Raw genomic sequence first — 26,539 nt, forward strand, 5'->3', positions numbered from 1 at the left:
CAAAACCTATATGAATGATCTGTTTTGTGTGGAACCAGTCGGGGAGAGGATTGGATCACATTCGGATTCGAAACTCTACCCTATGCTCTTGGTCGGATAGAACCCTACTAATGAGAAGTCGGACCGTCGGATTCTGTATCGGGTCAACTCAAATCCGATCCAGATCCGACGGTTAGCAAAAACTCATCCCAACCCACCGTGCCACTGACACGTGCGGCGCTTGTACTCTCATCACCACTCCCCCCAATAACATGCGTCCATGCTAACGTTCCTCTCTCTCTCTGAATTTGGGAAGAATGGGCGTGGCGTCGCTCGTCCACCACCCCCTCCGCCTTCCTTTCTCTGCTCCTTTCTACCGATTCTCTCCCAGGAAACATAGGCCTTCGACTGGTAACCATGTCCCCAACAGCACACCTCCACCGGCCTTTCGAGTTCCTCTTGGCCGTGCCTGTCCGCCTCCGTCTTCGTTTCCACTTGGTCCGAAATTCTATCCCTTCTGAGGAATTCCCGTTCCTTCCTTTTCTTTCTCCCTTCAAAATTTCTCGTTTTTATTGGATATTTCTTGTTCGTTCTCAGAGTCGAATTGCCGTCTTCATGGCCGGATTTTCTCGCCAGTTTCTTGTTACAGAGAGACCGAGCGGGATGGTTTCTCTTATTCGGGTAAAGGAAATTTTGCATCCTTTGGTTTGAGTTTGATTTTTTTTTCTTGGTTTGTGAATTCTGTAATCCATAGTTGTAGAAGGTGTTGGAATTGGATGATGTATGCGCCCATTTATCCAGAATAAAAGGGCATAAAACGGGATGGATAGCATCAAAATATCCCAGTTCATCGTATATGTTTTTCTTGATAACTGGGTTCATCAATGCTATATCCAAAATTGGTGTTTGTTGTAATCCGTTCATATGATAAGACCTTTAGTTCAGAAATTAAAATGGGAACTATTAGGCTGGTGTTGTATTTGGCTATGATGCAAATGGACGTCAAAAATTCATTTTACATGAAGACCTTAAGAAAGAGGTCTATATGAAGCAACCACTAGGATATGCATAAGGAGATCTTGTCAAGGTGTGTAGATTGAAAAGATCCTTGTACGGGCTAAAACAGGCTTCGAGGGTATAGATTGAAACCAGGCATATGGTTTTTACAGAAGTTAAATTAACTACTATTTATTCACTAATATTGGAAACCATGGCATTACTATATTGTTGATATATGTAGATATTGTAATAATTGGGATGTGTTTGGATCACATCAATCGTTTGAAAAGTTATGTGCAGAAAAAGTTTCAGATGACGGATTTGGGCAACCTGAAGCACTTTATGAGAGTAGAAGTTTATCGCAATATTGAAAGAACGTTTCTCTCATAAGAAAATTATGCAATAGATTTGCTCAAGAAAAGTGGAATGAAAGACTGTAAGCTTGTGTTTACCCCTACTCCTGTCAATCAAAGACTGATGAAGAAGAGGCCTTTAGTGGTCAAAGATTGTATAGGAGCACTGTGGAAGCTCTTTAGTAATTAACTTTTTCTGGTCTCGATATTTCTTATGTTGTAAACCAAGTGTTACAGTTTATGCATGATCCGTAAGGACATATAGAGGCTGTAAAACATATACTAAGGGACTTTAAAGGGAAACCAAATAATGGGCTTAGGTATGGTAAAAGATGTGATAATCCATTAATTGTTAATGGTTATACTAATTCATATTAGTCCGGTGATCTAGACGTGAGAAGATCCATATCTGGCTTTTTCCTTGTCAGAAATTTGATATCCCAGAGTAGTAAAAAGTGGAGAACTGTGTCAAGTTCAAGTATAGAAGCAGAATACAGGTCCATGGCATTCTTAGATGCAGAATATTGTTTATATTGAAGTAGGAGATTGGGAGATGAGTTATTTATTGCAATAATCAGAGTGCCACTAAAATTATTTGTATCCAGTTTATCATGGAAAAGGCAAAACATATCCAAATAGATCAGCATAAGGGAAAAAAATAAAAGATCAAGTAATAGAAGCTCAGTTTGTGGGTTCAGAGAATTAGGTTGCAGTCATATTCACCAAAGGTCTTACCAAGGCATCAAGATTTAGGTCTCTAAAGACTATGTCGTCCATGATAAAAGGACATGTACAGCTTGGGGGAGGCTGTTAGGAATGTAATTTGTGTATCACATGAGGGTACATGTGTAATTTTTGTCATAATGTTGTGTATCTTGGTATTCTGTATCTTCAGTTGGGTATTTTGGTAAAATACCAAAACCCTAATGTAGTCTTTGCATTATAAATACTTGATGATACAACAGCCAAGCCACTAAGTCATCGAGGCATGAGATTGAGCCTTCTACTCAATGCCTCCTTTTTCTTGTGTTCCATTGCTGGGAAAACCTTGACTATGTAGGCCAAAAGCAGGTGGACCCAAAACAATCTTGCACTCCAATCAGCCTTACTTTGTTCAGATGTGCATAGTTGACAAACTCGACAATTCAATTCATGACTTGTACGAGTTGCCTCGAATCAGCACCTAACCGAGTCAAGAAATTTGCTTGACTCGGTTAAGGACTAAACTCGCAGAGTCTTAACATTGATTCGGCTGATTCAGCCGAGTCAGCTGAATCTTATCTACTTTTTTAACATAATGATACCATATATGTAATATACTCTTTGAAAAATGTTTTTATATTTAGAAATTATATGCTTATTATTTATTTTTAGTAAATTAAATAAAAAACTGTGGCTCACACAAGTCACCGAGCTCGGCATGGTCGATCCAATACTGACTTTTGAGAATGCCAACCATGCAAACGTGAAGAACCTCTTAAAAATAGGCCGAGGGCAGCAAAATTGAGATATTCCTCTCTTAAACCCTAATTTGCAACCCCAAAGGATCTTGGATACATACACAGAGTTAGAGAAACCAACCCACACCATAAGAGCTCACATTCAATGACAACAATCTCAGGTAGTCCCTTAGCTCTGGTGATATTTCAGGTGAGCTAGGGTTCTTCACGATAGACCTTTCATGAGGTGAGAGTTACAACAGTCATAAAACTACAGGACATCTGGACAAAAATGCCCTCATATCAGAGGGTTATTACAAAAGAACGAGAATAAACTGTGGTAGTGCTCGGATCTTATATTGAATCTGTGACATCCGAGGACCAGAGATACCCCCGGCTCCCATCCCCAATCCATGTCAAAAAATGAACCTGAAATCACCATTTTGGGGGCGATTTCAGATTCAATGTTTGAATGCCTTGTTTCTAGGACTGCACATGAGCCAGGTTCGAGTCGATCTTGGGCTGGCTTGGCTAGGCTCATTAAAAAGTTTGGCTGTCCAAGCTTGGACAACCTCTGCCCATAACCAGCTCGAGTCGGGTTCGAGCTAAGCTTGGCTCGGCTCGAGCTGGACTACTTTAATGTCAAATTTTTTTACAAACAATACGGGAGGTGTGGGATTCGAACTCACTACCTCTCATGTAAAGGGCCAATACCTAAACCATTGGGCTAACAACCATTTTGTTGTTTTACTTAATAGAATATATACATATATGAAAACAGATGCCTCATATAGCTATATGAACCGAGCCTAATGGAGCTAATCCAGCATAACCGAGCTCAATTGCTTGTCCAAGCTCGGCTCGTTTATGTGAACCGAGTTTAAGCCCTTGCTCAAACTTGCTCATTTATTTTCTTGGACTAGTTCGAGCTGCACTTAAATGGGCTGAGCCTGGCTCATTGTGCACCCGTACTTGGTTCTCACTGTGTCCCCCATATCAAGATCATTTCACGGTTCTGAGAACTGAGGCATTCAAACGCACCCTAGAAGGCTACTCTACCCTGATAGGCAAACTGCAAATCTGTCCCTAAAAGTAAAAAGCTGCAAAACTGCCTCTTTATGTGCCAAAACATACAATCTTACGAGCATACAATTTGACACTAAGTTGTTTTAAAGCCTGACAAGTCCAGAAAGATTTAACTTTCCAGCTGGAAAAAAGCTGGTGATAGTGGTCATGTAGACTATTTCTCATGATTCTTTAACTTTTCTTCTCAAAAAGAACAATGCATCCTGAATCATCCACATAGGCTTGGGATGTTATTTTCTAGGCTGCCTTCAAACGGTCTTTGTTCAACTGTTGCCATTGATAAACTTCATAATGATATAATTGAACGTATTCTATTTTTATGTTATTCGGGATTGGAATTGGTTGAAATGGTAAGTCTTCTTTTTCTTTTCCTCATAGAGAGATCTTTCCAGATCTTTTTTGTCTTGTTGTCTAATCATTACCCTATCTAGCATGCAGATTCCTTGTCTATTTGAAAATAATGTATTGATGAAATGGGCCTGCAGAATCTTTGGAAAGTGAGAGTTCTCAAACAGCTGATGATGTAAATACCAGCAGCTCGGTTCACGGTGTTCCTTCTTTCAGAAGTCACAATGACTCGAAGCAAGAAGTTAGAGATAGTTACGTTTCTTCCATAAGAACGGTTGTGTTTTGGGTGAGCACTTTGTATTACCACCAGCTTTATTTGAAATTATAAATTGCATATCAAATTTGATTGAATCTAGTTGATATTATCAATGTGGTTATTATTATTTTTATAATTTGGTTTAAAGGAATTTAAAAATATTCTTGAATATTGTAGTAAACATAATAAATTTGCAAATATCTTGGAAGAATATAATAGAAATGGGATTGTCCATAATTCCCTAGTTTAATTGCCACATGCTTTTTAATGGTGATTAAATTTTTGTGGCTTACCATATTAATTTTATTCAGGAATACGACGCTTGTTAGTCTTATTTTCTGCTTGTTCTTTGTTCAATTTCTAACGTAAACTGTCTTCTTAGCTTAAATCATTGACTCCCGTTCCGTAGGTATGTGCTGCTGTGGCATTTGGAACCATTGTAGGCTTCAAGGAAGGAGTTGACAAGGCCTCTGAATTTTTTGCTGGGTATGATAGAACACCACTTTGAAATTGAATTGTGTTTTGTATTATTTGAAGAAAATAAAAGCGGCAGTATGATCCTTGCTTAGTTTAATTGTGAGCTATTCCTTGAGTAGAAAAACTAACCTCGTCATAACCAGTCAAATCTCTCTCTCTCTCTTCACGTGTGTGAGGAATTCAATGTGGATGTTCTCAAGTTCACAAATTCCTTTGGTCCTAACAAATTTCGAAGTACAATGATGATTCCTTACATTAATTACTGCCACTAATGAATAACTAATTCTCAAAAGTTCATGCGATGTTTATTAATTATACATTGGGAATGTAAACTCTTTGATCTTATATTTTTATATTCACTGAATTGTACTTTGTGATTTACTAAAAAACGCCACCATGGTATTCCTCAAGGGCAAAAATTTAGTTGCTTGAGCTTTGTAATATGCAGAAAAAGTGGTGCATATTGACAACTCTCATACATACATGCATACATATATACATACATACATATATACATACATACATACCTTAGTGCATATTGATAACTCTCATTGTAAGACCCACACTTTTCAAAAAAAAATTTGTTTCGGATCCAGGTTGGATCGGACCGGATCCGGGTTCACACAACCTCCCCCCCCTCCGTGTTCTATTTAACCGCCACAGGGGGGTTTTCTTTTTTAAAAAAACACCGCAACCCTCTCACCTCTCTCGACTCTTCCCTGAAGCTCAACCCCGACCCTCTCGCCTCTCTCCCCCCTGTCCTCTTCTTCCTCACACCGACGCACCAATCCCGACCCCCGACACCTCACCTCCCATCATCTCTCTCTCTCGCTCGTCGGAGCACTCATCACACCAAAGCCCTCATCACGCCGGAGCCCACTTAGCTACGTCCCTTCGGCCCTCTCTTTCATTTCCCTGTTAACCCAAAGCAGGGGGGGTGCTGCCCCTCTGCCCTCTTCTCTCCCGTCTCCCTGTTTTCCCCTGTGATAATGTAATGTTGCGTATTTTTGTACTTAGTTATCTTTATATTTTGTCAAAAATTTGGCTAAGTCTGGGAGAAAAATCGTTTGAGCCTCGATTTTAAGACCGATGTTTGTGAGTCTGGGCTTGGCCCAAGTCTCATCGACAAGGTCGAGACAAGCCAATCGAAGCGAGATAGAGTTTTATTTTCGACTTTTAAATTCAAGCGAAATTCGAGCAAAATTCAAGTTATTTTTTTGTGAAATTCGAAATTTGATATCCGTGTAATATGTCGTTGGATGCGTCTCGGAATTATGAGCGTAACGATATTTTACTTTCCTAAATTCGAGTTTCGGTTGGCCCGAAAATCGTGTTTTTTCAAAAATTGAGCAGTTTGTCGAACTGGATCCGAAGTGGATCGGATTGGATCCAATGGTTTTGATCCAAATTAATATGGATCTGGACCCTATCCATGACCCATATTAATCTGGATTTGGTTCAGTCTAAAATCTATTTGGATTTTCGAAGATGGATTTGGATCTCAAATCCGAATCCAGATCCAGATCCAAACCCCACATTTCCATCTTTAAATTCAATAAAAAGCTTTAATTTGGAGTTTAATAAGGTTAAGAAGCCTTCTGGGTTAATTTGGCTATTTTTTGAAGCTTTTAGATAATTTTTAATAAATTAATTTTTAATAATTAATTAATTAATTAATTAATTAATTAAATTTTATTAATTCCAAAAATTTGGCTTAGGGCTGAGTAGGATTTCTTAAAAGAGTCCTCCTACTTACCTAAGAAGGTTTGAAAAGTATTGAGAAAGACTTTTAAAAGAACTGAAAAGTTTTGAAAAAGAGTCAACATGGAAATTTTTAAAATTTTGAAAACTTGAGAGAGAGAGAGTTTCACATATTGGAAACTCTCCTTCTCCAGCCCATTTAGAGAGGGTTGGAGAGGGGGGGGGGGTCACCTCCCTCTCACTCTATTTAAGAAAAAAAAGGGAAAGGGAAAGAAAGAAAAGAGAAAGAGAGGGAAAGGAAGACAGGAAAAGAGAGGAAGAAGGAGGAAGAAGAAGAAGGACCTTCTTCTCCAGCCTTCCGAAAATCTCCACCATCTACTTCTTATTCTTTTTCAATTTTTGCAAAGGTACGGGTCTCCTTTCTTGAATCGAGTGAGGTATTGAATGTGGATGGGTTTTTCATGCATGATTTTGATGGAAATCAATGGAAAAATAAATAAATCTAGAGATTTATTCTAACATGGGCTTTGTACTCCTCTTTTCGGATTTTATTTGGAGTTAATACCTTTATCCGTGTTAGTATTTGAAAATCCCTAAATCGGGACAGATTTGCCATGTTGGAGACGTGCAAATTTGGCCCAGATTTAATGCATACAAGATCTTGGAATTTGGATGCAATAATGCACATATGCTTAAATATTTTTGTTAATGAATTGGGTGTCACATGCTTGCATAATTAAAAGAAAAGAAAAATCTGCATGAGCATCGTCGTTGCCTTATAGATTTATACAAATATGAGAATGCTTATGGTATTGAGTGAGATTCTGCGTATGAATGCATACTGTAAACATGATTTTGTCCATGCATACATAGCTGATTGTAGTATGCGCATTCATGCACACGTGGGATGTGATGTAACGACCCAAACTCATACCCCTTAAAAATGTGGTTTTTTTTTAAACCATTGTGAAAATCTTCCCAGAAACCCAGGGCCTTTTGTAATAACCGGAGTGGAAAAAAATTTAAATTTGGATTCGGGTCGAATCCGGACCCGGACCCAAATGGAGGCACCGCCTCCCGTGTTTTGAAGACAGCGAGGCAGGGGTTTCAAAGAGAACCCCCGCCCCCTTCTTCCTCTCTCGTTCTTTCTCCTCGATACCTCACCACTTTACCTCTCCTCTCTCTGTCCCGTGGTGGTCGGGCGTCGACGATGGAAGCCGACAGGCGCCCTCCGAGCTCCGACGATCGTGCCAGCGATAACCCTCGCCGGCGACGCCTCTCTGCTCGACGACCCCCAGACTCGCTGCCGGCCACCTCCTTCGTTCTCTCTGCTGCGAAGGCGCAGACGACCCACCACCACCGCCTTCCGCTCCGGCGACCCCCAGGTACGCACCCCCCTCCACTCCTCTTTTCTTTTCCTTTTGCCTACTCTTCTTCTTCTCTGTGAGAGATCGACCGACAGGGGGGCAAAGCCCCCTGCCGTCGCCTCTCATCGGCAGGGGGTTACCCCCTGCCTTTCTCAGGATCGGCCGACAGGGGGGCTGAGCCCCCTGTCGTTGGTAGGGGGACTCCCCTCCCTGTCTCTCTCTTTGGGTCGACTGACAGGGGGCAAAGCCACTTGTCTGTTAGAAAGTGACTTTGAATATTTTAGGTTCGATAATGAACCCATACACATGCACATTAAGTGCGAATATACCCACTTAAGGGAACAACACAAGCACATCAAGTGCTAATACATAAACCCATAAAAGAGATAAATATGACTTAAAGTCATAAGTTGAATATTATTGAAGAAATAGGAAGAAGAGGGTAAAAACCCTATACAATGGAGCATAAGCTCCTCCAAGGAGTGAAGGAATTACAAGGGGAAAACCCCTATTTATAATACAAGAGAGGAGCCACTTAGGGGGCTCCCAAAGGAGTCGTTGGGAGCCCCCAACGGTCACATTTGTGACCGTTGGGGCTCCCCAACGACTCTTTGGGGAGCCTCCCTAGGTGGCGTAAACCACTAAAAAAGAGAAAAATAAAAAAGAAAAATAAAAGTAAAAATTACAAACATATTCCAAATGGAATATGCGTAAGACTGTGAAATGACTAAACTACCCCTATGCCTATAAATAGAAAAATATATATTTTATATATATAATTAGGATAATACATATGCATATATACCATATATGAATATGTATTATCCTTTATATATAAAAAATATATATAAGATTACATAGGTTGAATGATACATTTTAACACCCCCCCTCAAACTTTGCGTGGGGAACGAAAAGATTGAAGAAAGCAGAAGGAAGACTCTCAAGGCTTCAAGAGCCTTCCGTACGAATGCCATTGCAAATGTCTTCCTCCAACGTCTTTAACGATGAGCACCTTCCACGATCTATCCAAGGTACTTCTTTTCCTCTTATCTTCAAGATCCTGTGGAACAACAACAAAGAAACAAGTAAAACATATCTTTGCACTTTACTTAATTGGAACATTTCTAACAAGCTCAATTGAAACCATATCGGATGACACATCCGCAAAACAATGGTGCAAAATATAACTTATGCATAGAAATTTGAAGCACATGATAGGATAATTATTTTAGCATGAAAAGTAAATTTAGAAAACCAAAGTTTCAAAATCATACATCATGTTAAAGAGTGAGCGAAAACAAATTATGCGGAAATGAATTGCAAGAATGCATAATGCATTCATAAGGTCCAACATTGGACAAACATAACCCCATAATGAGGAATAACAAAATGGTCCACTAAGGGACACCACAATAAGCCTACGAAGAGGCATAAACTATATATGCTTTATTGAATGAGGGCCTCAAAGGTCATAATGAGCATATGTATGTACTATCATGAAATGAATTAACACTTAAAGAAAATCATTAATGAACATGCTCCAAACATACTTTAGTCAAAATGAACACGGATGCAAATGTTCAAAAGCATGATGAATATGAACTTCAAGGGGCTTTAACACACATAAATCAACAATAGAGTTTTTCACATCTTTAGGGAGAAGATCTATGTCAAACAAATGTCATATATAAGAAGCATGATTTGACTAAATATATTAAAGCATCCACCCAAGATTCAAAAATGAATATCATTTGAGACAAAAGACTCATTTTGCATATCAAATACAAAAGATGCCGAAAAACTGTAAGCACTTCATATATAGATTAAATACTAAAATATCAATTTGATTTAAAAACATATCATAGATATGATTCACTTGTATCTAAAAACACAAGTTATGAATGAAATTTCGCAATTTTCAATAGTAGTTCATCTACTACAAGCAACTACCTCAATTACAAGGAGAAAACCCCTATTTATAATACAAGAGAGGAGCCTCCCTAGGTGGCGTAAACCACTAAAAAAGAGAAAAATAAAAAAGAAAAAGAAAAGTAAAAATTACAAACATATTCCAAATGGAATATGCGTAAGACAGTGAAATGACTAAACTACCCCTATGCCTATAAATAGAAAAATATATATTATATATATATAATTAGGATAATACATATGCATATATACCATATATGAATATGTATTATCCTTTATATACATAAAATATATATAAGATTACATAGGTTGAATGATACATTTTAACACTGTCGTCGCCATTCGTCGACAGGGGACTCTGCCCCCTGTCACTTGCTGTGTCGACAGGGTGCTCCGCTCCCCCTGTCCCTCTTGTTTCGCCGGCAGGGAGCGGAGCTCCCTGTGTCGGCCCACCTTTTCGGCAGGGGCTTCTGCCCCCTGCCTTTTGTGGATTTCTCGGTAGGGGCGGAGCCCCTGCCTCTTCGTGGTTCTTCCGGCAGAGGAGGGGATCGCCCCCCCTCCTCTCTGTTCTCTTTGTTACGGCAGGGGAGGGGACGAGCCTTCCTCCTGCTTCCTGTTACGGCAGAGGAGGGGCTCGCCCCCCTCCTCTCTGTTCCCTCTATTCGGCAGGGGAGGGGCACGACCCCTCCCTGCTTCTGTTATGTCAGGGGAGGGGTCGAGCCCCTTCTCCCTGCTCCCTGCATCCCCTTGTGGCAGGGGAGGGGCTGAGCCACTCCTTGTTCCCTATCATGGCAGGGGAGGGGCTGAGCCCCCTCCCTGCTTCGTGTTATGACAGGGGAGGGGCTGAGCCCCCTCCTTGCTCTTTGTGTTGACAGGGGAGGGGGTCGAGCCCCTCCCTGATTCTTGTTACGGCAGGGGAGGGGCTGAGCCCCCTCCCTGCTCTTTGTTTTGACAGGGGAGGGGGTCGAGCCCCTCCCTGCTCCTTGTTGCGGCAGGGGAGGGGGTCGAGCCCTCCCTGTGCCTCTTTTCTCGTTAGGCAGGGGCATCGCCCCTGCCTTCGCTGTTTTTCGGTAGGCCCGCAAGCCCCCTCGCCTCGCTTTTCCCTGACATCAGGCGGGCCTCTGTTCGTTGTTGACAGGCAGGGGCTTTGACCCTGCCTCTCTTCTACTTTGTCAGGCAGGGGTGCAACCCTGCCTGCCCTCGCTTTATAAGGGCAGGGGTGCAACCCCCTGCCTCCTCGGAGTCCGCTGACAGCAAGTCAGCAGGGGCTCGCAGCCCCTGCCCCTGCTTCTTGCGCTTATAGCAAGTGCGTAAGGGCACGATGCCCCTGCCTCTGCTTCGTTTACGTCAGGACGACGGCAGTGCCCCTGACCTTCTATTTTTGGTATTAACTTGCTAAGATTGTTACTTTTGCAGCTCGTGCGATGGATCCTGCTCGCACTCCGCGACCCGAGCCGTCCATCGCTTACACTCGCGGACGCCAGCAAGCTTGCAACTCTCAAAGGTAGGGGAAGATTGCACAGAAGACTTGGACAATTGAATTAAGTTCAATTAACTAAAAAGGGACCATTAAATATATATATATATATATATATATATATATATATATATATATATTTATACGAGTACACATTTAACTCAAGGACGCGGTTTTGCGATCCTTGTCCTTTACTTTGCCGTCGCGCATCGCGCGAAGGTTTTGCGTTGCACTCATGTTTACAGCCTTTACTTTGCTGTTGTGCATTGCGCACGGGTTTTGCGTTGCACTCCTGTTTACAGTTCCTTTACTTTGCCGTTGCGCATCACGCAAAGGTTCTGCGTTGCACTCCTGCTTACAGTTCCTTTACTTTGCCGTTGCGCATCGCGCAAAGGTTCTGCGTTGCACTCCTGTTTACAGTTCCTTTACTTTGCCGTTGCGCATCGCAAAAAGGTTCTGCGTTGCACTCCTGCTTACAGTTCCTTTACTTTGCCGTTGCGCATTGCGAAAAGGTTTTGCGTTGCACTCCTGCTTACAGTTCCTTTATTTTGCCGTTGCGCATCGCGCAAAGGTTCTGCGTTGCACTCCTGCTTACAGTTTTTACTTGCCATTGCGCGTTGTGCCGAGGGTTTGCGTTGCACTTCTGCTTACCGCCTTTACTTTGTCGTCGCGCTTTGCGCCTAGGCTCTTGCTTTTGCATATGTGTTGGTATTGCCTTGCTATTGCAGATGATGTGTTGGTTCTTGCTCTTTGCATATGCCTTAAGGGCATCCTCGTGGAGGATGCAAGGGGCATTTACCAATCTCCCTCTTGCGACAAGAGTTCAGTCGGGAGCGAGCGACACATCCTCGTTTAAGGAAAGGGATACCTCGCAAAGATCTTGGCTCTTCGTGTGCGCAGTCCTGCAGAGTCGACTTGAGATTTTAGGGAGCTGCGCAAAAGCATCAAAGACTGCTCCAAATCGAAGCATTTGGAAGGATGTGGCTAGCTGGTTCTGCTCACCTTTTTGGCATATCTCGGGTGATCCTGAATTGGGGGTTCGAGCGAACTTCTTAGCGGGTGTTCTGTTGAGAAACCCGTATTCCGTCTATCGAGGCCGGTATCGAGTCATGCGAGACATGTAGATACTCCGATAGCCGATGTGATTCGAGATAATCACATACATAATGTTGGCACAAGGTACTGCTGTTTTAAAAGATAAAGTAAAGTTGATAAACTTTACATCTTTTTGAAACACTCCTGATGAGGCTTCTATTGAAGAGCTATACCCCCTTCATCCTAGAGTACTTGTAGTCGTGCACGACACGTCTAGTACTGCGATGATCGGATGAGACAGTCGTGCGACCTCGAACAACGCTAAATGCAAAATGCTGTAATCACATAAATGACCTCACATTCGCCTTCACAGGCAAGATGCTCGAGTGATTTAAAGACCACAACATAGGATGGGTCGTTAGTTAAGCAACCCCTAACGCACCCATTCGCTTCTGGTTGTTCTGTCAAGGGAGAGGACAGAGCGGTACAAAACTCCAATGGACAGGTTGTTAACAACCACCCCACAGACAATGATCCGGCCTCCCCAGTCATTGGAGTTAAGGGGAAAGGGGCTACACAAGTTAGCTCAACACTTCTGTAGAAGTTGGATGCATCCGTGGCACTGCTTTTCAGCCTCTGGGGAATCCTCTCTCGGCTAAAGCTGTCCCCTTTGGAGCAGACTCAACTAGCTATTCGGGTTATTGAAAATACATAGAATAACAGACGCCCGAACTAGTCTCAGTTGTTTCTACATTTTGCCTGCGCGTACCCGCAGGCCAGTAATATCGAAACATAAAGTCTGTTCACACTGGTCGATCGTTTGCTTGCTCGGTAGTTCAGTATGCTACTCGTTGAGCTGTGCACGCCTGCCAAGGCGTTACTCTAGTTGGTTACACTGCTTACGCAGTTCTTTGCGGAGTAATAAGGAGCTTCTCATACTAGTTAAATGCTTATAATAATAGCATTATGCCAGTTGCTACATATTAGCATGTGACTTGCTTTATCCCTTGGTCGAACTGTTTGATGCTTATTGTAGCGTAGCACTTGTTGGCTTGCATCTCTTATGATTGATGTGATTGCATACAGCTCGTACTCTACGAACTGGTGGCAACTAGGATTGATGTGGCCGCTTGTCTTATAAGCTGCTTACATGTTGTGATATAACTGCTGTTGTATGATTCCTTATGAATGGCTTGTGATGCAATGGTTTATGCCTTGCGATTAATTTAATTACTTGTTGATGGACTGAGCCATTTGATGGTAATTGTATGTTTTACGAGCATTGTTATGAGTGCTCATCTTATTCAGTTGTTTTGTTTGGCTGACGGGTAGAGTTAGTTACCCTTCGCCCATAGAATCAACTGGATTGCCATATCTGCGTGTTCTCATTTGTCGTTTACGCATGCTTTGATGTCCTATTTGAGGATTGTAATGTTCCTCGTGGCAATAACACGATGCATAGGATTATATGCTTCTATGTGAAGTGATACGATGCATAACGCTGATATACATGCTTGTGCCCATATTGTGGCTACTGACCCCGAGGCGGTCAATGGTTCGGAGCAGTCAATTATTGATGCATGTATCACTGAGTGCGGTGTCTGTCGAGCACTTGATCTCCAAAGGATCATCTGCGAGGGCGTGTATGATCAAGACCAGGTACCCGACTATAGTGGTAGATTATCTGTGAGGATGTACACTGTCCACGAACGGGTAGCCGCAAAGGCGGTGAACTCCTGTGAGGAAGTGTATGGTCCAAGACCAGGTAGACCATCTAGGGCGGAATTCCTTGTGAGGTTATACATTTCTCAGACCAGGTGATCCGGCGTTGATCTTGTTGATTGTAATAGTGGCTATCGACCCTGAGAGTGGTCATTTGCGTTGATGTCTGTATCACAATGATTTTCATTGGATATGACATTTGTTGGGGACCGGCTTCCCAAAGGTTTCGCTGTGAGGAAGTGTATGGTCCAAGACCAGGTATACCCTCTAGGGCGGTAATACCCTGTCAGGTCGTATATCTCCCGGACCGAGCGATCCGACGTGGACCTCGTGTTTTTGCTTAACATAAAAAGTTATGGTGAACTGTGATGCTCTTCTGAGATTGTTTGAGACAACTAGTTATAAATTTATAGCTTCGACTTTCTGTTTTAGCATGATTACATGCAGGACTCAGATGTGAGAATCAGATCGTTAGCGATTTGAGTTGTGATCATGTTTTGGACCTTCTACGGAAGAGTGGGCTTTTCTGAGGAAGTATGACGCCTTATTGCGTCATAACCGGTGACTGTTGGCCGCGTAAGACCTTGAGAGATGAGAATAGATTAAGGTTGTTCAGGACAAAGCGTTTATTAGAAGTCGTGAGAGCGACAAACGATGTCCTGATACTGATTCAGTGCAGAGATCTCGTTCTAGGAACGAGAACAAGCTAGTTGCGTGGTGGTTCACAGCCTACGATCAATTGAATCGTATGATGTGTTTGTCAGTTGCACTGCTTGCTTTGAACTGCTTACTGTTTGCACTAATTACACACTTGCACTGCTGACTCGCTTGCACTACTTACTTGCTTGCACTACTTATTCGCTTGTACTACTTACACGTTTGCATTATTCACCTGCTTGCATTGCTTACCTGTTTAACTGCATATCTGCTTTAAACTGCGTAACCTACTGAATTAAATGTACTTAATTCAGTTTCTTGTAGTCTCTCTTGTGCACCTACTAGTTTTTCGCGAAACTAAACCATTCTATGGGTACAGGTGATGATTAGGTACACTACGGGCGATAGCGCGATTGCAAGATGACTTCAAGACTTCTTCTTCCTGCTCTTAGCTCGCGTCCTGGACGCTTTGGGTTTGTAACGGATTTTCCTTGGGATATCTGAATCTTGTGAGTTTTTGGTTCTTTTAGCTAACATGCCCAAAGTTGTCAGCTTGCCTTCTGATTTATCAAAAAAAAATCTTCGGCTGATTTCATAAACAAACTCTGAAGGAAAGAGATATTTCTAGTCTCTTGCCTGTTTTTCTGAAAAGGTTCGCAAGTTTGAAATTTGGGGCGTTACACCTTTACAGTTCCACTCCCAATTGGATAAAACAACCAACCACAATAGAGCTTACACTTATCATCCCAACCCATAGCAACTCATTATTTATCAATCATGAAAGAAACAGTATCTAACAATAATTGCAAAAGACATATCAGAGTTATTTTGATGACATAAAAGTAAATAAAAAAAAAGACTGAGCCACACTGTCCCTCTGTGATATGTCCAACAAAAGTGTGACACTCGTAGCTCTACCAGAAGCTAGTCACTTCATTGGTCTCCTGCGGCTGCGAAAAACCACAAATAGAGGATGGCAGAAATCCGAAAAATTCTGCGTACGAATCTCTTTAATAAAATAAATGAGCATAAAGAATAAAGATAAGATTTCATGCAATAATTTAGAAGAATGTAATTATGACAATTACATAATTCAAGTAAGCATTCATGCAACATGGAGCATTTATTAAGCATGAAGGAACATTTAAGAACTAACAGGGTCACCATTTAAGTAAGCAAGACATTTAACATGCATTAAAACTTAAACATCATGCATCCACCAACATGTAATAATTAAGGGAACATGTAAAATGCGCATGATTTAATGCATAGCAGGAATATGCATGACTTATGTGCAATGTATGAACACTGTATTATCTTTTCTTAGAGTTTTCTTTTCCATATGCATGCTCTATCAAATGCATACTGTTACGACTAAGATGTTTTTAGTAAATAAGTTTCTCTAAACTAGAGGTTATTTGAAACTTATTCTTTAATGAGGGACCTGGGTGTAATTTTGTTCCTTGGACTATCTCTATTTAATATAGAGATTAGCCCTAATTGATTATGAAGTTAGATTATTCTCCAGCCGTCTCTCTCTCTCTCTCTACCTCGATTGCTGTGCATCTCACCTTACAATCAACATGGTATCAGAGCAGCGTCCCCTCCTGGGATACAGTTTCTGATCGTGGGTCGTGTAATGCTGTTGTGGCTGATCGTGGAAAACTGCAGCAAGATGCATCAAGTGTCGTGAAACGTGGAAAGTGGCTGATCGTGGAAGCACTCAGATCGTGGCTGATCGTGGAAGCACTCAGATCGTGGGTCGTGTGATGCTGCTGATCTGATTTGTTTCTCTGTGCTGTCGACACAGATTTTTATATGAAAAAAAATCTGATGGTTGCAAATTGATTGGATGCTGCGGGCTTCAAAACAAATGATCTTTGATGTGTGGATGGTGGAGAAGTTCAGATCGAGTGAAGATCTGATGAAGAGAAGTCGCGAAACCAAATCAAGTGAGGGTCGGTTCTGTTGAAGGCTGTGAAGAATCAGATACAGCAGAGATCTGATCCATTGTCCTTGGGAGCGTGATCTCGTGCCCTGCGCCAAGTTCGAGTGATTGCAGAAAAGGTGTGATCGATCTCTGTTTCGAAATAAGTAATAACAGATCTAAGATCTGACAAATGTCATGACTCCAGATCTGTAATCATATCTAATGGTTATGGTGAATATCGATATACATGTTGATAAGTACTAGTGCTGAGCAAAAGTCGTGAAACTGATTTTATTTTGGCTGTCGTGATTTATATTGCTGGGAGCAGCTGTCGTGAATACCTTTATCCATGTTGATAAGTACAAATGCTGTGCAAAAGTCGTGAAATTGATTTTTTTTGCTGTCATGATGTATATGGCTGGGAGCAGATGTCGTGAGTTAAAAAAAAAAATTTGTTTCTGCTCATGTTATCGCTGGTTGTGCTCAGATTCTATTTAGCAAGCAGCTGGGTGTTGTGTCGTGATCTTTTTGATTCAGCAGGCGTGATTCCTTACTGTGTTGAAAAATATTCTGTTTGTGGGAACCTTGTCTTTTGAAGTGGGATTCTGTGTTGGGTGCTGCTACTGGTTGTCGTAGTGGCGGATGTGTGATGGTAACACATTCTAAGTCGTGTTGGATGTGTAATCTTGATTTACAACCTATAGTCATCCTTGGTTGAGGTAGAAGGTTTTGATCAAGTTTCTTTAAAATTATATTTGAAGTTTGGATCTGAACAGTCGAAGGTCGTGTTTCTCAGATTTCATTGGTGAAGTCAAAACTTGATATAGTCGGGCTTGTTGTTGATTGTGGGTATGCGCGTGTGGTTGCTCCTGCATTTTGTGAATCAAGCCCATTAGTTTATATTATGGCTCAAGTGGTTAAATCAGATGGAGATTCCTCCAATGATTGTGTAACTCTTAGTAGGGCTGAATATGACAAGCTCCTTGCTTTACGATCATCCAATTCGAAGTCTTCTGTTGCGGAGGTTGTGTGCTCTGCAGGTGATGGCGTATCTGCTCAAGGTGGTAGGTGGGTCATTGATTCTGGAGCCTCTAGTCACTTGTGCGGAAACTCGAGTAGCTTTTTGAGTTTAAAACCTGTGACAGGTCAAAAAGGGGTACGTCTTGCTGATGATAGCTCTTCCCCAATTGTAGGGCAGGGAAACATGTCTATTACCCCTACTCTTCAATTGTCGCATGTTCTTCATGCTCTTTCGTTTCCACAGAATTTATTATCCGTCAGTCGAATGACAAAAGAGTTGAATTGTAGAGTGATTTTTGATCCTATGGGATGCACCTTTCAGGACTTGTTGACGGGGAGAAGGATTGGTGGTGGCTATGAGGAAGGTGGTCTGTATTACCTACACCAACCAGAGGTTTCGGCCTATTCTGCTGTTACATCATCCTCAAGTCCTCTATTGTGGCATCATCGTTTGGGCCACCTTCCAGTGATAAAACTTCGTCGTGTCATTCCTCATATACCTCCCTCAATTTCTTTTCAGTGTGAAACATGTCAATTGGGAAAACATTGTCGAAGCTCTTTTCCCTCTAGTCAGAGTCCATCAAGTCAAGGATTGTTTGATCTTCTTCATGTAGATGTGTGGGGTCCGAGTAGGATTCCGAATAGGTCTCAATGTCGTTATTATCTAGTTATTGTTGATGACTTCTCGAGACTATCGTGGGTGTTCTTGTTAAAAGATCGGTCTCAAGGTCCTGTCATTCTTAAATCTTTAATTGCAGAGATAAAAACTCAATTTAACATATGTGTTAAAATTGTTCGCACTGATAATGCTCTTGAGTTTAAATCCAAAGACTTACTTCAATTCTACTCTGTTAATAGGATTCAACCTCAATTTACATGTCTCCATACCTCCCAGCAAAATGGGGTGGTTGAGAGGAAACATAGACAAATCCTTAATGTTGCTCGGTGTCTTATGATTCAATCCAATATGCCTGCTACATACTGGGGCGATGCGGTTTTGACAGCCGGGTTTCTTATAAATCGCATGCCGTCAAGTTCTGTAGAAGACCAGATCCCAATTTAAATTCTCCATCCAGAGGCTCCTCTCTTTCCTATCCCCCCTAAAGTTTTTGGATGTGTGTGTTTTGTGCATAAGCTGGGTCCTGATCGAGATAAACTTACTGCGTAGTCTATTAAAAGTGTTTTCTTTGGGTATCCTAAGAACCAAAAAGGATATCGTTGCTATGACCCTATATCTCATAAAGAGTATGTCAGTGCAGACGTTACCTTCTTTGAGTCTATTCCTTATTTTTCGAGTACTACTCCAAGGTTACAAGATAGTCAGGGTGATGTTTTTCCTCTGCCAATTCCCCCTTTTCCTTTAGAGTCGTTCACTCCAAAGCCTGTGGCTCCATCCTCTGGGGAGTCTCGATACAGAAACCCTCCTATAGTGTATACTCACAGGTTACCACCTACCTCCATGCCCCCATTATCTCCTTCTCCTGAGGCAAGTATCTCTGAGCATACCTAAGTTTCGGCTATTGATGAGGATCTTCCTATTGCTCTGCAAAAAGGGAAAAAACAATGCACTCTTTATCCCATTTCTCAGTTTGTTTCTGAAGTTAATCTTGGGGCGTCTATGAAGAATTTTATCTCGGCTTTGTCTGCCTCCTCTGTTCCGCTTCATCACAGTCAGGCTCTATTCGACCCTAAATGGATGCAGGCTATAAAGGATGAGATGGATGCCCTAGGTTCTAGGGGCACTTGGGATTTGGTGGATCCTCCAACTGATGCAGATATTGTTGGCTGCAAATGGGTATATACCATTAAATACAACTCGGATGGGTCAATTGAACGGTACAAAGCCCGGTTGGTTGCAAAAGGGTATACTCAGACTTATGGTGTTGACTTTTTTGAAACTTTCTCCCCAGTTGCTCGTCTTGGCACTATTCGTCTTGTTCTTTCTGTTGCTGTGCACCATGGATGACTCTTGTTTCAGTTGGATGTCAAGAATGCCTTTTTGTATGGGGATTTGCATGAAACTGTCTACATGCAACAACGCCCAGGCTTCGAGGTTCAGGGGGAGTGTAAGAAGGTGTGCAAGTTGAAGAAGGCTATTTATGGCCTGAAGCAGAGTCCAAAGGCATGGTTTCACAAATTATTTGAGGTAATGTCGAGTTTTGGCTTTGTCAGGTCAGCTTCATATCACTCCTTGTTCATCAAGAAAACCAGTGCTGAAATTGTTGTTATGGTGGTATATGTCGATAACATCATATTAACAGGGAGCTGTGCCCAAGATATTTCTACCACAAAAGATCATCTTCAGAAACACTTTGTTACTAAAGATCTTGGTCACCTTCGATATTTTCTGGGTATCGAAGTTGCAAGAAACAAAGAGGGCTTAGTGTTGTCTCAAAGAAAGTATGTGTTGGACTTATTAAAAGAGACTGGAATGCTAGGAGCCAAGCCAGCTAATATTCCAATGGATCCCAAAACTCACATGTTTGATGAGAAGTCTGAGTATGTGGACAGTGCCAACTTTAGATCCTTGGTGGGTAAGTTACTATATGTGACTGTTAGTAGACCTGACATTTCATTAGCTGTGAGTAAAATCAGTCAGTTCATGGACAAACCTACAAAAGTTCACTGGGATGCAGCTATGATGGTTATTCGGTACTTAAAGGCATCTCCTGGTAAAGGTCTGTTGTTTAAACGAAATCCATCTTTGGACGTTGTTGCTTACACTGACGCGGATTATGCAGGATCTGTTGAAGATAGGAAGTCAACATCTGGATTTTGTGTGTTTGTGGGAGGAAATCTTGTTACCTGGAGGAGTAAAAAACAAACCGTTGTAGCCAGGTCGAGTGTTGAATATGAATACCGAGCAATGACCCAGACTGCAGCTGAGATTATATGGATAAAATCAGTCTTGACCGAGCTTCAGGAGAAAGTATCTCTACCTATGTTGATGATGTGTGACAATAGGGCTGCTACATATATTGCCAACAATCCAGTGTTTCATGAAAGGACTAAACATATTGAAGTTGACTGTCACTATGTTCGCGACTTGGTTCAGGCTGGGTATATCTGCACCGATCATGTATCTTCCGAAGATCCAGTAGCTGATGTTTTTACCAAAGCCCTGGCAAGACCAAATTTCTCAAAGTGTTGTGACAAGCTGAGCATGATTGATATCTATGCTCCAGCTTGAGGGGGAGTGTTGCGACTAAGATGTTTTTAGTAAATAAGTTTCTCTAAACTAGAGGTTATTTGAAACTTATTCTTTAATGAAGGACCTGGGTGTAATTTTGTTCCTTTGACTATCTCTATTTAATATAGAGATTAGCCCTAATTGATTATGAAGTTAGATTATTCTCCAACCGTCTCTCTCTCTCTTTCTACCTCGATTGCTGTGCATCTCACCTTACAATCAACATGGTGGTATCAATCGAGGTAGAAAGAGAGAGAGAGAGAGAGAGAGAGAGAGAGAGAGAGAGAGAGACGACTGGAGAATAATCTAACTTCATAATCAATTAGGGCTAATCTCTATATTAAATAGAGATAGTCCAAGGAACAAAATTACACCCAGGTCCCTCATTAAAGAATAAGTTTCAAATAACCTCTAGTTTAGAGAAACTTATTTACTAAAAACATCTTAGTTGCAACACATACAATTTAAGTTTCTCTTTTTAATTATCGTTGCCCGCAGATACACCAAACGGGTAAAATTCCCGAGGTCAAGTTAGGTTCTCAGGGTAGCTTAACACACAATTTGTATTTTATTACTGGGTTCCAAACTTAACCCTCGACTGAATCACTTTCGGAACATTAAACCTCCACATCTAATGTCGGGGACACTAGGAACGCTCACAAGTGTCACTTTCTTGGTATACCAAAATAACAGCTGAATCGAACACACCACCCCTAAGTAAAGTGGCGGACTCTCCCTAAAACCGTGGCTAGGAGAAAGAACCTCAATATCGGGTTCAAGGGTTAAAGTAAAACACATAGAGTTTTTGTATCCTCGTGGTCTCCCAAAACCGAATCTCTAAGATCTCCATTCTTTCGATGAAAGATTTTAGAACGTATATTACACTGTTATTATTCATTATCTTTTTATTAAAAGTCAATTATTGAATTTTGCAATTCAGCATGCAAAAGCAAAGGCAAAAACTCACATCTACCCCTGCGAGAACCATCACGATACTCCCGCCCGTGGAAACACATAAAACAGTGTAATACAATGCAATAAAAATAGATGTGATTGTTGCGATGTATTTAAAATTAAATAAAGAATGAGCATCCCGTACTCGAGGCTCTCCAGGCCTGCGATGATTCTCTTGGATCATCGATGCACCATGAACAACAATCATAACAATATGCCATAATTCACATGCTTTCTAAATGCACATTCATATATGCAGTTTTCAGTTGTGTGTATGAAACAAAGATATTTAGAAGCACCTTTACATTCAATTAATGTAATAGTGACAATTGCACGCTTTCACGTAATGCACATATTCAATTTAATGGCATGCTTTCATTCATTGTGCATTACTCATGTCATTTGTATACACATATTCGCCTCAAAACATAGTTTCCTTAAGTGTGCATACACCTGTCAATGCATAGTACCCTTTGAATATGCATAGGTGCATGTTACGATAAAATTCTGCATATATTCTGCATAACACTGTTTCATTTTGAGATAAACCTATACCCATCAATGCATAATAACTATTAATGCCCTGTTTCTTTTTGAAGAGAACACACACCTCAATGTACATGCTGTTTCTCATTGAAAAGAACATTAATGCACACAGCACATACTAAAATTCTTTTGTAATACAAGGATCCAACACCTGCACACACACATAATTTTTTCTTTTTGTACTCTACCTCTGGTTCACGCCCAGCCGACTGACAGTCGGCTGGGTCTTAGAACTCACCCTGCACCCAGCCAACTGTCAGTTGGCTGGGGGGTTTGTCCCTTTTTTTTATCTGTTATACATTGCTGCCCAGCCCCAGCACCACCCGGCTGAGCTCAACGATTCAGCCAGGCCTGGCAGACCAGGCCGGGTGAGACTGAGTCATGCTGGGGCAGATCTGACCCGCTTGGCCAGACCTCACAGGTCCCCACATTGCCCCAAAAAAATAATTTTTTTTGTTTTGACCTGGGCCAGCTCAGCCGAGCCACTCGGCTGAGCCCTGTGGCGTGGCAGACCCTGCCAGGCTTGCTGGACACGGTCCAGCCGGGCCTGGCAGACCTGTCAAACCATGACAGGTCTGGCCCTGGTTCGGCCAGACTGTGAGGTCCAAAAAGGACTCTATGGGTCCCCTAATGGCCCGATTCACTACCTTTTTTTTTTGTGTTAAAAAGAAAGAAACTAGTGATAATATGTCAGATGCATGTTCTCATTTAATGCATTTACTCATTAACTAATGCACGTTTTTCCTTGAGTATGCATATTCAAGTAAATTGCATGATATCAACACCTGCATACACCTATCAATGCATGTTTCCACCATGTGCATACATACTTGGCAATGCATATTTTTCATTGAAATAACATCGCATGGTTATTTTTATCAAGTGCAGATGTACTATAAATGCACTGATTCTATTTGTCGATGCATAATTCATCTTCAAGTGCATACATAGCTGTAATTGCAATGCTCCCTTTTGAAAAGCACATACACACATTGTACTACATACTGTAAGTACACTGTTTCTCAATGACCTGGACAACAATGCTAACCCAACACATTTATTCAGTTCGACACAGGTATATGGGTCAACTACACATTACTTTGATTCAACACCTCCCATCAATCCAACACCCAGAACTTTTCATTCATAACAGGTCTTAGACTTAACACACATGTACATAACCCTGATCTGGAATTTAACATGCATACCAAATGAAAATTTTCAGATTTAAATTAACATCATGCACTATATAGAGCCAACACCCCACTGATCGAGTCCACACAGAAAAATTTTAACACAAAAAGAAACTTTACTATTATATATATAATTTCTATATGGCCAGCACCCCACTGATCGAGTTAAGACCCCAGCCCAACCGACCCAGTCGGCTGCCAGCATATGGCTCAGCCGATCAGCCGACTGTGGTTGGTCGGCTGAGGCCTAACATAGAAAAATATATATATATATATATATATATATATATATATATATATATATATATATATTTGTATAGGTGAATACATACGTACCTTTATGACAACATGCCTACGGGAACACTAAGAAAAATTTCAAAATATCGGGCGTGCTTAATACGTTAAAAGCGAGTCTGAGTGAACATATACATAACCACATTGCCACATGTTTGTGGAACGAATTTAAGCCTCTGCCTATTCAGAAAATACTACACTGGCAATAGGCTTTGTTTCAGAAACCTATTCAAAGACGCATATAGATAACCACTGGAATCAGTAGACACCTATTGCGCATACGTTTATATGAAAATACATGCACACTATGCGATTTTAGCCTGTATTTTCACGCACAACTCAGTCTATGCTACGATCCAGCCGTAGAAGTTGATATTCACCAACTAGGGTTCTAAAAGAACCATTTCCAACTCAATAAACATTTCTGTTATAGCAAACACAGAATTTTTTCCATGAAAAAGATGGAAGAACAAACAGAAATCAGCCCTTTAAGCATTTCTCCCTTGGATTCCATCCAAGATATCGCACAAAATCGAACCGACATTCGATTTCTCCCTTGGAATCAAAAGAAAAAGACCCGTACCTCAAAATTAATCTGGCGCTTGGGGGGAAAGAAAACCCAGGGATGTCGACGGCGAGGAACGGGGCTGTAGACCGAGGGTGGCTGCTTGAGAGCGAGGTCAGAGAGGAAGGGAGATAATGACGGGGAGGTTGCTGCAGCGAGGGGAAAGCCGCTCCCACTGACCTCGTCTGCTCCGGCACCGCGAAGGAGGTTCGAGAGGGAGGCAAAGAGAGAGGGAGAAAGGGGGGTTCATGACTCCTTTTGTAGGAGGGAGGCCTCCCAGAAAGGAAGGAGATTTCCTTCCTTTCCCCGACGGCTGCGCACGACCCCTCCCCTTGCATCCCTCGCATTAGGGTTCCTTCAGAACCCTAACATCAGCCTTCCCTTCTTTTTATCGGGCAGACCCCTGCCCTTTAAGTTTTTTTTTTTTTTCGTTTCACAGGCACGAGTCGGGTTCGGGTACGAGATTGAGATCCGGGATCCAGACGCGGTCTGGATTCTGGATCCGCTGCATCTTTGCAAAAATGGATCCGCAAGTCAGATCCAAATGGATCCAACTACGAATCCTCGTGTAGCTGCATTTGTTTGATAGCATTTTTTTTCCCTTTTATATAAATATATATAACCTTATACGTATATATACATATATAGTCCCATTGTGGATCCTGGATCCTAAACACGGATCCTAGGCCCTATAAAAAAAAGAATAAGTATGATTTTACGATAAAATAAATTATAAAAAAATGAGGTTATTACAAGGGGGGCATGCCCTCTTGCCATCACCAGGGTTTTTCCTGGTTGGCTGGCCCCTGCCGCCTCCTCTTTCCGATCTGTGGGCAGGGGCGCGGCCCCTGCCGCCTCTCCTTCTGTCAAGTCGGCGGCCAGTGGGTAGGGGCTGCGCCCCCTGCCCCCTACCCCTTCTTTTCCCTTCAGCAAGCCGGCGGGCAGGGGGCCACCCCTGCCCCCTCCCTGCATAGTCAGGCCGGGGGTAGGGGCGTTGTTATCATCGCAAAATTGTTCCCCTCCCTTGCGAGAGAGAAACGAATTTCGCGAGTCAAACTCGACCAAAGTTTTGAAAATGATTTTTGAAAATTTACTCGCCTCCGTTTTGAAAATTTGCGGGAAAATTCCGTAGAATGGGATCCGCCTGTCGATACGAGGTTCAACCGTTCCTGGCGCCTTTACCAGGGGTAATTAACCAAGGACCAATTATGTGCTTTAACTCGACTCAAATATCTAAATTATGCTCTATTTTTCCTAGAATGCACAAAGAATGAGGCTTGTGCTATGAAATTTTTAAAAAATGCAAGTTTGAGAAAATATGATGTTTGCTTTAGAAAATTGAAATACATTTGGAAAATGATTGGAAAAGTGCTTAAAATTGGAGTTTTTGGGAAAATCATTGAATTTCATGGGAAATCAGAAATTTGCATTGAAAAGTGATTTCTCAGGAAAACTTAAAAATCTGAGAAAATTGGTTTTGAGATTGGAAACTTGGAATTGCTTTTATGAGAAAATGGATTTGAGAATCTTGAGAAAGTCTAAGAAATTTATTGGAAAATGACTTTTGAAATGGAAAATGAATTCTCAAGAAAACTGGAAAATATGAGAAAATGAATTTCTGAAAACTTGGGATTTTGAAATTTGAGAATTCGAAAACATAGGAAAATCTTGATTTGAACTTGGGAAATGCTTTGAAATGTCATTTGAAAACTTAGGATTTTTTGAGAAAATCAGATCCTGACAAAGACTTGGAAATTCTTGAGAAAATTGAATTTTCTGAAATTGAAATTGGAAAATGAGTTTGAAAATAATGCAATTTGAATGATATGAATGAATGAATATGAATTTGAAAAGGGAATTTCATTGAGGAATTGGGAAATCCTTTTGAAACTTTGAGAAATGCAGTGCATTTTTGAAGTTAGCCTAAGAGTGTAGGCTGAATGTGGCTGATATAAAGATCATAAATCTTGGTTTTCTCCGTATTCTGACTATGGCCATAAATACGAATCCCACCGAGTTTAT

The 26,539-nt window shown here is 41.5% G+C and overlaps 1 protein-coding gene across 3 annotated transcripts in view; it reads left to right on the top strand.

Moving 5' to 3' along the window:
• Positions 1-257: 257 nt before the first annotated feature.
• Positions 258-26,539, top strand: part of PDE149 (integral membrane TerC family protein) — a 167,732-nt gene continuing 141,450 nt past the window's right edge. For all 3 annotated transcript variants that reach the window (XM_090002731.1, XM_090002732.1, XM_090002733.1), the window contains exons 1-4: positions 258-477; positions 577-660; positions 4,342-4,490; positions 4,870-4,946. In XM_090002731.1, coding sequence (XP_089858857.1) covers positions 297-477; positions 577-660; positions 4,342-4,490; positions 4,870-4,946 — 491 coding nt within the window. In that variant the 5' untranslated portion in view covers positions 258-296. The remainder of the gene's footprint in view (positions 478-576; positions 661-4,341; positions 4,491-4,869; positions 4,947-26,539) is intronic.

Source organism: Nuphar pumila, chromosome 4, assembly GCF_984573655.1.
Source record: "Nuphar pumila chromosome 4, dmNupPumi1.hap1.1, whole genome shotgun sequence".
Taxonomy (NCBI): domain Eukaryota; kingdom Viridiplantae; phylum Streptophyta; class Magnoliopsida; order Nymphaeales; family Nymphaeaceae; genus Nuphar; species Nuphar pumila.